Source organism: Neoarius graeffei, chromosome 2 (genome assembly GCF_027579695.1).
Source record: "Neoarius graeffei isolate fNeoGra1 chromosome 2, fNeoGra1.pri, whole genome shotgun sequence".
In the NCBI taxonomy this organism is placed as follows: Eukaryota; Metazoa; Chordata; class Actinopteri; order Siluriformes; family Ariidae; genus Neoarius; species Neoarius graeffei.
The window spans coordinates 65,745,763-65,758,778 of NC_083570.1; the positions used below are offsets into that span (position 1 = coordinate 65,745,763).

At 45.0% G+C, this 13,016-nt stretch overlaps 1 protein-coding gene across 1 annotated transcript; it reads left to right on the forward strand.

Annotated features, from left to right (window-relative positions):
- Positions 1 to 10,220: 10,220 nt before the first annotated feature.
- On the forward strand, positions 10,221 to 13,016 carry dbndd1 (dysbindin domain containing 1). Its single transcript, XM_060908906.1, has 4 exons — positions 10,221 to 10,251; positions 11,158 to 11,301; positions 11,633 to 11,770; positions 12,847 to 13,016. The coding sequence occupies exons 1-4, from the start codon at positions 10,221 to 10,223 to the stop codon at positions 13,014 to 13,016; spliced, it is 483 nt and encodes a 160-aa protein (XP_060764889.1).

Here is a 13,016-nt window from a genome sequence, read left to right on the forward strand (position 1 = left end):
TTTCCTCAACGACTCCGCCCCCCTTCGTGCGCGCATGTGCACGGGGTCTTGCTTCAGACGCTGGAATGTCGCTGTTCGCGTTTTTGGTTTTCATGAAACACGCGTCCTCTGTATGCAGGAAATAAACTAATAGGCATTTTTCTTACTCAGATTTTTATGAGACGCCTCGGTGATGTGATGATTTTTAGCTACATTGATAAAATTAGCGGTGAAGCACATGACGCATCTTTTTCCTGTGTCGGCGTGTCGTGTAACAGCGACATCTAGTGGAGGATAGAAGTAATAGCAGAATGTCGTTCTATCGAAGCATCTCATCTCATTATCTGTAGCCGCTTTATCCTGTTCTACAGGGTCGCAGGCAAGCTGGAGCCTATCCCAGCTGACTACGGGCGAGAGGCAGGGTACACCCTGGACAAGTCGCCAGGTCATCACAGGGCTGACACATAGGACACAGACAACTATTCACACTCACATTCACACCTACGCTCAATTTAGAGTCACCAGTTAACCTAACCTGCATGTCTTTGGACTGTGGGGGAAACCGGAGCACCCGGAGGAAACCCACGCGGACACGGGGAGAACATGCCGTGCCGCTCTCTATCGAAGCTTGTGTATGGATAAAAGTGATGCATGGAATGTGGTTGTTGATTAAAGTGCTGAAATAGGGTTGTATGACTGTGTGTTTATTTTTTAACTGAAAATATGAATAACATTAATATTGGTGGGCGGCACGGCGGTGTAGTGGTTAGCGCTGTCGCCTCACAGCAAGAAGGTCCTGGGTTCGAGCCCCGGGGCCGGCGAGGGCCTTTCTGTGTGGAGTTTGCATGTTCTCCCCGTGGGTTTCCTCCGGGTGCTCCGGTTTCCCCCACAGTCCAAAGACATGCAGGTTAGGTTAACTGGTGACTCTAAATTGACCGTAGGTGTGAATGTGAGTGTGAATGGTTGTCTGTGTCTATGTGTCAGCCCTGTGATGACCTGGCGACTTGTCCAGGGTGTACCCCGCCTTTTGCCCGTAGTCAGCTGGGATAGGCTCCGGCTTGCCTGCGACCCTGTAGAAGGATAAAGCGGCTAGAGATAATGAGATGAGATAATATCGGTCAAATATTTGTGGGATGATCGTGAGATTCACTTGTCGATTGTAAAATCTTCCTGACATGATCCTGTCCGAGAAGGGCGTATATGAGATCAGGGACCTTCGGAGATCTTTGGAGATGAGGAAACCAACACCACGATCATGCAAGAGACCACCCTTCCACATTACTCCATCTGATGTGCAGTACGACAAGATGCATCCAGGGATTTGTCTCTCCAAAAGACCTCTCTCGATTGCCACATGGAATGTCACCTCCCTTGTTAGCAACTCTAGCAAGATGTACCAGCTCCAACGTGCCTTCGATCAATATCATCTTGACATTTTGGGAATTACGGAGACACACATTCCACTCTCTGGGGAAGACATCCTCGATAACGGTTCCCTTTTCATCTTCTCCGGGACTACTTGAAGGAAAGAATATGGTGTCGGTTTCCTCATCTCCAAAGCTCTCCGAAGGTCCCTGATCTCATATACGCCCTTTTTGGACAGGATCATGTCAGCAAGATTTTACAATCGACAAGTGAATCTCACGATCATCCTTGCATATGCTCCTACCGAAGTCTCTGATGATGAAGAAAAGCACAAATTCTATCTCGATCTAGAAAAAAATCCACCGTGATATTCCCAGAAATGACATTCGAATTCTTCTTGGGGACTTCAATGCCCGTGTCGGGAAAGACACTGATGCCTGGCTGAATGTTATCGGAAAACACTCTCACCATCCAGTGTCCAACAACAATGGATACCGCTTTCTGGACTTCTGTGCTCTTCACCAGTACGTCGTTGGCAGTTCCCTGTTTGAGCACAAGGATATCCACAAGGCTACATGGACTTCACCTAAGGGAGACGCATCTACTCAGATAAACCACATTTGCATCAACCATCGCTGGAAACGCTCCCTACTCGATGTCAGAAGTTACCGCAGTGCCGACATAAATTCCACCCACAGTCTTGTGATCAGCCGAGTGCGGCTGAAGCTCTCCAGCCAAAGGAGAAAGAAACACTCTTCCTTGCCCAACCTAGATCTCTTGCGATCGGGTGAAAAAATTGAGGATTTCCGGCAATCCCTTTGTCGCCACTCAATAGATCTCCCCGCCTCTGGTTACTCCTTAGACGAAGACTGGAATAACATCAAAGTAGCCTTCCGCAATGCCTCTCATGAGTCTCTCGGTTGAAGACCCACCAAGTTCTGTGATAAACATCTTTCCACTGAAACCTTGCGCCTCATTGAGAAACGCAACGAAGTGAAAAAGCTGAAGGCATCTGAGAGAAGCCACGAACTGTATATCAAAATCAATAGGCAAGTCAAGATAAATGTTCAGAAGGATGATGAGAACTGGGCCTCGAATGTAGCCTCAAAACTTCAGGATGCTGCTACTTTTGGCAACCAATGGGAGGTGTGGCATAACATCAACGTTCTCTCTGGTAGGAAGAAGAAGAAGAACGCCTCCTCCGCAGTTCGAGACAAGGACGGGGACTTCATAACTGCTCAAGATGAGAAACTTGCTAGGTGGAAGGAACACTTTGAAGAGCTTCTTAATCCCATTCCCAGTTCTCAGTTTTCTGTCCCTCCTTCCAACCTTATTGCAGATGAACTCTTTATTGATCTACCCTTATATTCCCCTATGCAGTGTGAAATCAGCAAGGCCCTCTCAAAGCTTAAGAACAACAAAGCTTGCGGCATAGATGAAATTAGCAATGAGGAACTTCGCTTCAGGGGAGAAGCCACAGTAGACCTCCTCCACCCCCTGTTCGGCCGAGTCTGGGACCAAGAACAAGTGCCTTCAGACTGGCTAAAAGGAGTTATCATCAAAGTAGAGAAGAAGGGAGACGTAACGTACTGCGAAAACAACAGAGGTATCACCCTCCGCTGCGTAGCTTCAAAACTTTTCCAGATGATCATCGTATAGAGATTATCGGATGGAATAGAATCCCTCCTGCGTGAAAACCAGTGCGGATTCCGGAGGAACAGATCCTGTATTGACCAACTCTTCTCTCTGCGCGTTATCATTGAGCAAGCTCTTGAGTACAATCTTCCCCTGTTTATTAATTTCATCGATTTTAAAGCAGCTTTTGACTCAGTCAATCGCGATTATATCTGGGCCGCTCTCAAACACTACGGCATACCCATCAAATACATCAACATATTCAGAGCATTCTATTCCAACACAGTGAGTGCAGTGCGCATTGGAGACAAGCTGACAGAATGGTTCAACGTCAACTCTGGTACAGGCCAAGGTGATATACAAGCCCATCCCATCTTCAACATCATCCTCAACTGGGTCTTGGAACGAGCATTATCAGAGAGAAACATTTCAAATGGTTTTCTGCTGCAAAAACGTCGCAGTTCACGGCAACCAGCAGCTTACATCAGCGATCTTGATTATGCTGATGACATCGCCATCCTTGACAGCAGTGTAGCTGGCCTTCAGGAAGCGACATCAAATATTTCCTACTTCGGCAAAGAAAGATCAATGCCAAGAAGACCAACTGCATGCTGATAGGCAAATTCCATTATCAACGCCCATTTCAGCAGGACGAAATCCTTGACATAACAGTGGACAATGATCACTTGGAGCAGGTGAATCATTTCAGGTACCTTGGCTCAATCATCTCAAGTGATGGCTCCATAGACAAAGAAAGCGACGTCAGGATCGGGAAAGCCTCTGGAGCGTTCAACTTCCTGAACAACATTTGGAGAAACCGCGGAATTACTCTCCGCACAAAGATCAAGATCCTGGAATGTGGTGTCTTTTCACTCCTGCTATATGGCTCCCCGACCTGGGCCCTAGTAGATAAGCAAGTGCAACGTTTGGAAAGCTTCCAACACTCTTGCCTTCGGCGGATCTTAGATATTCGTTGGGATGATTACATCCCCAATAAAGAGGTCCGCGCAAGATCTTCCTGCATCAAACTTGGTACCTGTGCTCAGTTAAATAGGCTACGATACTTTGGCCACATCACAAGAATGGAACCATCTCGACTACCAAAGTACCTTCTTAACTGGACTCCCTCACACGGTGCCTGAAGTGTTGGACGACCTCGTCAGAGCATTTTACGGTCTAATGCTTCCGACATAAAGCATCTACTGGGTGAACATTGGGACATCGGTTCCACTCTGGGAGTCGCCTCCAACAGGATCCAATGGAGGAACCTTCTAACCGAGCACGAGCAGGCAGACTATAGATGACCTTACCAAGTACAAGTACAATTTGTGGGCGGCGCGGTGGTGTAGTGGTTAGCACTGTCGTCTCAGAGCAAGACGGTCCTGGGTTCGAGCCCAGCAGCCGGTGAGGGCCTTTCTGTGTGGAGTTTGCATGTTCTTCCCATGTGCTCCGGTTTCCCCCACAGTCTAAAGACATGCAGGTTAGGTTAACTGGTGACTCTAAATTGACCGTAGGTGTGAATGTGAGTGTGAATGGTTGTCTATGTGTCAGCCCTGTGATGACCTGGTGACTTGTCCAGGGTGTACCCCGCCTTTCACCCGTAGTCAGCTGGGATAGGCTCCAGCTTGCCTGCGACCCTGTAGAACAGGATAAAGCAGCTACAGATGATGAGATGAGATGAGAAATTGACTGAGTGTGTGAATGGTTGTTTGGTGATAACCTGGTGTCTCGCCCATAGTCAGCTGGGATAGGCTCCAGCTTGCCTGTGACCCTGTAGAACAGGATAAGCAGTGACAGATAATGGATGGATGGATGGAATCCCTTCAAATGGCAGCACGGTGGTGTAGTGGTTAGCACTGTCATCTCATAGCAAGAAGGTCCTGGGTTTGAGCCCAGTGGCCGGTGTGGAGTTTGCATGTTCTCCTCATGTCTGCGTGGGTTTCCCCCACAGTCCAAAGACATGCAGATTAGGCTAATTGGTGGCTCTAAATTGACCGTGAGTGTGAATGATTGTTTGGCAATAACCTGGTGTCTCGCCCATAGTCAGCTGGGATAGGCTCCAGCTTGCCTGTGACCCTGTAGAACAGGATAAGCGGCGACAGATAATGGATGGATGGATGGAATCCCTTCAAATGGAGGCATGGTGGTGTAGTGGTTAGCACTGTCGCCTCAGAACAAGAAGGTCCTGGGTCCGAGGCCGGCAAGGGAGTTTGCATGTTCTCTGCATGGGTTTCCTCCGGGTGCTCCGGTTTCCCCCACAGGTTAATGGGTGGCTCTAAATTGACCATAGGTGTGAATGTGAATGGTTGTGTGTCTCTATGTGTCAGCCCTGCGATAACCTGGCGACTTGTCCAGGGTGCACCCCACCTCTCACCCATAGTCAGCTGGGATAAGCTCCAGCTTGCCTGTGACCCTGTAGAATAGGATAAGCAGCTATGGATGGAATCCCTTCAAATGGGGAAGACATGGTTAGACCAAAAGGTTCACGGATTGATTCCCTGGACCAGCAGGAATGGAGTGCCCTTGAGCAACCTCCAACTGCTCACCAGGCTGGGTCTGTTCTCTGGGTATGTTGTATGTCACTCTGGTTACAGTGGGGCAAAAAAGTATTTAGTCAGTCACCAATTGTGCAAGTTCTCCCACTTAAAAAGATGAGAGGCCTGTAATTTTCATCATAGGTATACCTCAACTAGGAGAGACAAAATGAGAAAAAAATCCAGAAAATCATATTGTCTCATTTTTAAATAATTTATTTGCAAATTATGGTGGAAAATAAGTATTTGGTCAATAACAAAAGTTCATCTCAATACTTTGTTATATACCCTTTGTTGGCAATGACAGAGGTCAAGCGTTTTCTGTAAGTCTTCACAAGGTTTTCACACATTGCTGCTGGTATTTTGGTCCATTCCCCCATGCAGATCTCCTCTAGAGCAGTGATGTTTTGGGGCTGTCGCTGGGCAACACGGACTTTCAACTTCCTCCAAAGATTTTCTATGGGGTTGAGATCTGGAGACTGGCTAGGCCACTCCAGGACCTTGAAATGCTTCTTACGAAGCCACTCCTTCGTTGCCCGGGTGGTGTGTTTGGGATCATTGTCATGCTGAAAGACCCAGCCACGTTTCATCTTCAATGCCCTTGCTGATGGAAGGAGGTTTTCACTCAAAATCTCATGATACATAGCCCCATTCATTCTTTCCTTTACACGGATCAGTCGTCCTGGCCCCTTTGCAGAAAAACAGCCCCAAAGCATGATGTTTCCACCCCCATGCTTCACAGTAGGTATGGTGTTCTTTGGATGCAACTCAGCATTCTTTCTCCTCCAAACACGACAAGTTGAGTTTTTACCAAAAAGTTCTATTTTGGTTTCATCTGACCATATGACATTCTCCCAATCCTCTTCTGGATCATCCAAATGCTCTCTAGCAAACTCCAGACGGGCCTGGACATGTACTGGCTTAAGCAGGGGGACACGTCTGGCACTGCAGGATTTGAGTCCCTGGCAGCGTAGTGTGTTACTGATGGTAGCCTTTGTTACTTTGGTCCCAGCTCTCTGCAGGTCATTCACTAGGTCCCCCCCTGTGGTTCTGGGATTTTTGCTCACCGTTCTTATGATCATTTTGACCCCACAGGGTGAGATCTTGCATGGAGCCCCAGATCGAGGGAGATTATCAGTGGTCTTGTATGTCTTCCATTTTCTAATAATTGCTCCCACAGTTGATTTCTTCACACCAAGCTGCTTACCTATTGCAGATTCAGTCTTCCCAGCCTGGTGCAGGTCTACAATTTTGTTTCTGGTGTCCTTTGACAGCTCTTTGGTCTTGGCCATAGTGGAGTTTGGAGTGTGACTGTTTGAGGTTGTGGACAGGTGTCTTTTATACTGATAACGAGTTCAAACAGGTGCCATTAATACAGGTAACAAGTGGAGGACAGAGGAGCCTCTTAAAGAAGTTGTTACAGGTCTGTGAGAGCCAGAAATCTTGCTTGTTTGTAGGTGACCAAATACTTATTTTACCGAGGAATTTACCAATTAATTCATTAAAAATCCTACAATGTGATTTCCTGGATTCTTTCCCCCCATTCTGTCTCTCATAGTTGAAGTGTACCTATGCTGAAAATTACAGGCCTCTCTCATCTTTTTAAGTGGGAGAACTTGCACAATTGGTGGCTGACTAAATACTTTTTTTGCCCCACTGTAAGAGTATCTGTTAAATGCTATTTATCAAGGAATTAATATTGTGTATATGTAAATATTGGTGTATGAAGAAATATTTCCATGCACACACACTGTTATGAGAATTTGGTCTTTACAAATAATACGTCTTTGTTCTACTCGATGACATAATTTCAAAATATTCCCAAATCGGGGAGCTTTATCTTTTCCTGGAAAGTATCATTTCTTAACACAACTACAGACAACAAAGGCAAATCTCACACAAGTACCTCGGCACTGATGCGTGAAGTGAGTTGAAGCTTCGTCTTCTTATACACCGCACCGACACCTCTGTCCTGCTACTGACACTCCGACTGGATCGGTCATGTGGTTCTCGGCAGAATTGCTAGACATGCACCAGGGTGTCAGTGTCAGATGGAGCACCACTAACTAAATCATAGCCTTTCGAGGACCAGAATACCATTGGGTCCGTCTTCAGATTTGAAAGCCATAACACAGTAAATGCTTTTGTTGTTTTTTTTTCCCCTCTCAAAGTGTGATTTTACAGTTTTCTAAAAGCCTCCTTTCCTCTTGTTTAATGAAGAAATATACTCACTTTAATAGGAACATCTGTACACTTGTTCATTCTGTAGTTATCCAATCAATCAATCAATCATGTGGCAGCAGCACAAAAACGCATAAAATCCTGCAGATACAGATCAAGAGCTTCAGCTAATGTTTACATCAAACATCAGAATAAAGAAAAATTGTGATCTCTGTGGCATGGGTGTTGGTGCCAGATGGACTGCTTTGAGTATTTCAGATACTGCTGATCTCCTGGGATTTTCACACAAAACAGTCTCTAGAGTTTACCCAGAATGGTGCGGAAAACAAAAACATCCTGTGAACAGAGGGTCTGCAGGCTAAAACGGCATTTTTTTTAAAGATTTTTTTGGGGGGGCTTTTTTTTTTCTTCACCTTTAGGAGAATGACCAGACTGGTTTGAGATGACATGAAGTAAACTCAAATAATCACTCTTTACAACCATAGTGAGCAGAAAAGCATCTCAGAATGCACAGCCTATCAAACCTTGAGGTGGATGGACTACAACAGCAAAATACCACACTGGGTTCCACTCCTGTCAGCCAAGAACAAGAATCTGAGGCTATCATGGACACCGATTCCCCAGAAGTGGACAGGTGAAGAACAAGAACTTTATCATATGTACACTTAAGCACAGTGAAATTCCTCTCTTCGTTTAACCCATCTGAAGCAGTGAACATACACACATACCCAGATCAGTGGGCAGCTATGCTACAGCACCCAGGGAGCAGTTGGGGATTAGGTGCCTTGCTCAAGGGCACTTCAGCCCAAGGCCACTCCATGTTAACCTAACCGCATGTCTTTGAATTGTGGAGGAAACTGGAGCACCTGGAGGAAATCCACAGGAGAACATGCAAACGCCACACAAAAAGGCCCCTACTGACTACTGGGCTTGAACCCAGAACCTTCTTGCTGTGAAGTGACAGTGCTAACAACGACACCAAAGAAAGAAAAGACAAAACCAGGTGAGGGTTTTTTTTCCCTTGTCTTCAACTGTACAGTTTGAGTGAGTCTGTTGCCCATGATAGCGTCAGATTCTTGTTCTTGGCTGACAGGATTAGAACCTGATGATGTTGCCTGCTATTGTAACACATCCACCTCCAGGTTTGATATGTTGTGCATTCTGAGATGCTTTTCTGTTCACCACAGTTGTAAAGAATGCTTCTTTGAGTTTCTATAGTCTTCCTGTCAGCTCAAACTATTCTGGTCATTGTCTTCTGATCTCTCTCAACAAGGTGTTTCAGCCTGAAGACCATCTGTGCACAAGGGTTTGGTTTTTTTTCCTTCCAACATTCTGGGTAAACTCTGCAGACTGTTGCGTGTGAAAATCCCAGGAGATCAGCAGTATCCGAAATACTCAAACCAGCCCATCTGGCACCAATATTTTATTATTATATCCTTTATTTATCCAGGAATTGTCCCACTGAGATACAAAATCTCTTCTTCCAGGGAGTCCTGGCCAAGATGGCGCACAGATATTAACATAAATTACATACATACGGGGCGGCATGGTGGTGTAGTGGTTAGTGCTGTCGCCTCACAGCAAGAAGGTCTGGGTTCGAGCCATGTGGCCGGCGAGGGCCTTTCTGTGCGGAGTTTGCATGTTCTCCCCGTGTCCGCGTGGGTTTCCTCCGGGTCCTCCGGTTTCCCCCACAGTCCAAAGACATGCAGGTTAGGTTAACTGGTGACTCTAAATTGACCGTAGGTGTGAATGTGAGTGTGAATGGTTGTCTGTGTCTATGTGTCAGCCCTGTGATGACCTGGCGACTTGTCCAGGGTGTACCCCGCCTTTCGCCCGTAGTCAGCTGGGATAGGCTCCAGCTTGCCTGCGACCCTGTAGAAGGATAAAGCGGCTACAGATAATGAGATGAGATGAACTGTACAGGACTGTAGCAGGAAGAATATTTGTGACAGAAAACAAAACCCTTTGGAAAAAGAAGGGGACATAATTTGTCTCACCTGGTTACTTGGCCTATTGTTAAATGAGCTCCAATTATAGTAATCATCATATATGTACAGTAGGCCTATTTTCAAAGAGTCAGACATGGCATAGCATGCCCCTTAATATTAGTTCCTATTTCACAGGACATTATTATATGTACTACAAGAATAAATCACTTATGCTTAGCCCCACCTTATATAGCTAAACAGCTCCTTATTTTCATTCCCAAGTCATTCTTTTTAGTCTCTTGCTGGGACCTCGCTTCATTTTTTCCCGAGTGCAATCCTTGTAGCAGATTTTAACAGATGGCAATTGCATTTTTTTTTGCCTTTGTCTTTCTTTGCCATTGTGCTGTGCATGCTGCAAAGATAAGGGAAATGTGGATGTGACTGCATGTGTAAAGAGAGGAAATCAGGAGAAAGAGAGAGATAGAGAGAGAGAAAGAGGGAGGGAGGGAGCATGATGAAGGAGGCTACGCCTCACACTTCCCCTCCCATCCCTGTCTGCAGCGCCAGACAGCATTGCACCGGCTGCTGTGTAGGCTGAATGGAGGCTCAGGCAGATTCCAGTGCTGCAGGTAAGAGACACCCTTTTTGTCCTAACACAGCTTGGCATGTGGCTGTGCAGACACAATAAATGGAAGAGAGTCTCTGTGCTGAAAAAGACTGTTCGGCGTACAGACTCTGTCTTTTTATTTCTTGCAAATAAGACAGACCTACAGAAAAAGCCAGCATTCAGACTGCTCTGGTTCAGTAACATGGGCAGCTGGTGTTCATGCTTATGAATTGATTCTGATTATGTGTACAGGATGAAATGGCTGTAGTGTATTTCATGGGCCATTATTAGCATTATTTAAAAAAAAAAGGCATAGAATGACATTTTATATATATATATATATATATATATATATATATATATATATATATAAATAAATAAAAGTTGGATAGAGAATTAGGTGCTTTGTTGGTCATTAATGGCCGAAGCTGCTGTATCTGACTGTGTGTGTGGGTTGTGTGAGGGGAGTAATGTATTACAATGAGAGATTTGTAATAGGGAAAGGATGCTCTGCACACTGCAGAGATATGAAGCAGTCATAGTAACACACTGTCTAGTAAAAAATACCTGCCCACTCATGAAGTGTATGTAGTTCCTCTGAGAGTCAGAGTAAAAAAAAGGAATCCCTTGTAACAAATGGATCTATTTTCCTCCATAAGCGTAGTAAAGGTTCAAATATAACCAAACATCTGTCTGTTGTGGTATCTGCCCCAAAGCAATCAATAGACAACGGTCAATTGCATCACTTCACTGTGAAACAGAAGTATATCATGTTTCTTAATTCTGACTTCAGCAACCACCTTTTAAACCAAGTACAGACATTCACTACAGCAATGTTGCTGGCAATGCTCTCAACCATCAATGGTTACGATCTGTCTGATAATTCCAGAATAAGCATTCAAATCCTTTTTTTTTTCCTTTTCTGCAGAGCCCAATAGACAGAAAGACTTTCAGAAACTTCTCAAGTCGTCCAGCTCTGCTAGTCTCACGACTGAGGCATCTCACAATGCAGGAGAGCAAGTTGGAACCCCTGGGCATCACTGCAGCCAGGTCCTGACCGCAGAGAGACGGCGTAAGTGGGAGTGTCCAACAGAGGCCACTGTGACCAACCAAAAAACCATAAGGATAGAGCAAGATCATTTTAATCTAGCTCTAACATGGACGATCCACTGGAACACCTATGCTTATTTGATGGAAAGCAGATCAATATAACGTACTCGATATGTTAAATACTTATACAGCCGTCTCCCAAAGTAATATCATCAGCTCCATGATCACAAAGTTAGACTAAGCAGAACCACACTGTGAATGCTCCATTTGTTAAGTTTTCCTGATGATTGTTCGTGATCAGAGTTTGCACTACTAGTCAAGGTTTCTCACATTCGTGTCTTATCATCCCTCAGAGCCGCTGAGCAGCGTGTCTTCTCTCGAGGTTCATTTTGATCTGCTGGACCTGACAGAGCTGACTGACATGTCTGATCAAGAGCTGGGAGAAGTGTTTGCTGATTCAGATGAAGAGAATCACAATGAATTGCCAGCAAGTGAGTAGTGATTTCATGTTACAGGAGCTACCGTTTTAAAAGGGAAATTTAGACAGCAATTTTATTATTAAATTTATTTAATTTAGTTTGATACATTTGTCTTTTGTGAATATTATGACTAGTGATACGATTAAAACACAAAGGCCAATGTTTGGCAGTGACACGCCGTAAATCCAAACTCTTTCTTGAAAATGTTCAGGTTCTTTCCAAATTTGTTTATTTCCCAGCTGCAAGCTTATGATTTTGAAGTGTTGAACTGAAGGGTACAACTGAATATTTTGTTTCACATCACCACATTAATGGCATTTAGCAGACGCTCTTATCCAGAGTGACGTATAACATACCAGGAGCAGCCTGGGGGTTAGGTACTTTGCTCAAGGGCACTTCAACCATTCCTGCTGGTCTAGGGAACCAAACCAATGACCTTTTGATCTCAAAGCTGCTTCTCTAACCATTAGACCATGGCTTTTCACACAACACTCTCAAAAGTACAAGATAGAAGACAGGCTTTGTCTGTTGGGTGGTTATTGTTTAGCCGAGGTTACGCAATCATGTAATCATTTCATTTTTATACACTGAAAATGAACATCCTCTCCCAGCGAGGAGGGGTTTGGATGGACGCAAAATCTCTGTATGAGAACCGTATATTGTAAGTCTCTTAATTGTAAATCAACCAGGATAAAATTGTCTGCAAAATGAATGTCAGTAAAAGTCAAGTTTTGCGTTCTTCTTCATTCAACTCTTCAGACAATTCCAAGACATTCTTGGGCTGAAAATGCTGTGATATAGAACACACATTCTCAGATCCACTCCCTTTTGGGCTTTAGCTCATGAGCTAATCAGTAATCGGAATAGTTGGAATGGTGGAATCAGGGAAAACTGAAACTATGCTGATTTAGTATGCCTCTCGTGTTGAGAGAGAGAGAAAAAAAAGAAAAACTCAAATCTCTGTAGGTCTCTGGCCTAAATTTGACATGCCTGAGAAGATTCATTAGCTCTGAGGTAAAGTCCAACACATGGAGAACGATAAAAGAATAACTTGAAACACGTGTTCTCTTGGTTTGTTCGTCCTTCAGATCATCAGCCACCATTGCCTCGTTTCCCTCATGGCGGTTATGTCCGATCACCCTCCTGGACACGAGGGTGCAAAGGGGAGCAGCAGCCCAGAGACAGGAAGCATCATAGCGACTCTGAGAACACTGAACCTTTGCTAAAGATCGAGCGTTCCCAATCGCAGCAGCCCTGA

Excerpts from the sequence above, each read along its gene's own strand:
- dbndd1 (XM_060908906.1), top strand. The coding sequence starts at position 10,221 with ATGGAGGCTCAGGCAGATTCCAGTGCTGCAG. Across the intron at positions 10,252-11,157 it reads GGCAGATTCCAGTGCTGCAG|AGCCCAATAGACAGAAAGAC; the intron begins GTAAGAGACACC and ends CCTTTTCTGCAG. Across the intron at positions 11,302-11,632 it reads CCTGACCGCAGAGAGACGGC|AGCCGCTGAGCAGCGTGTCT; the intron begins GTAAGTGGGAGT and ends ATCATCCCTCAG.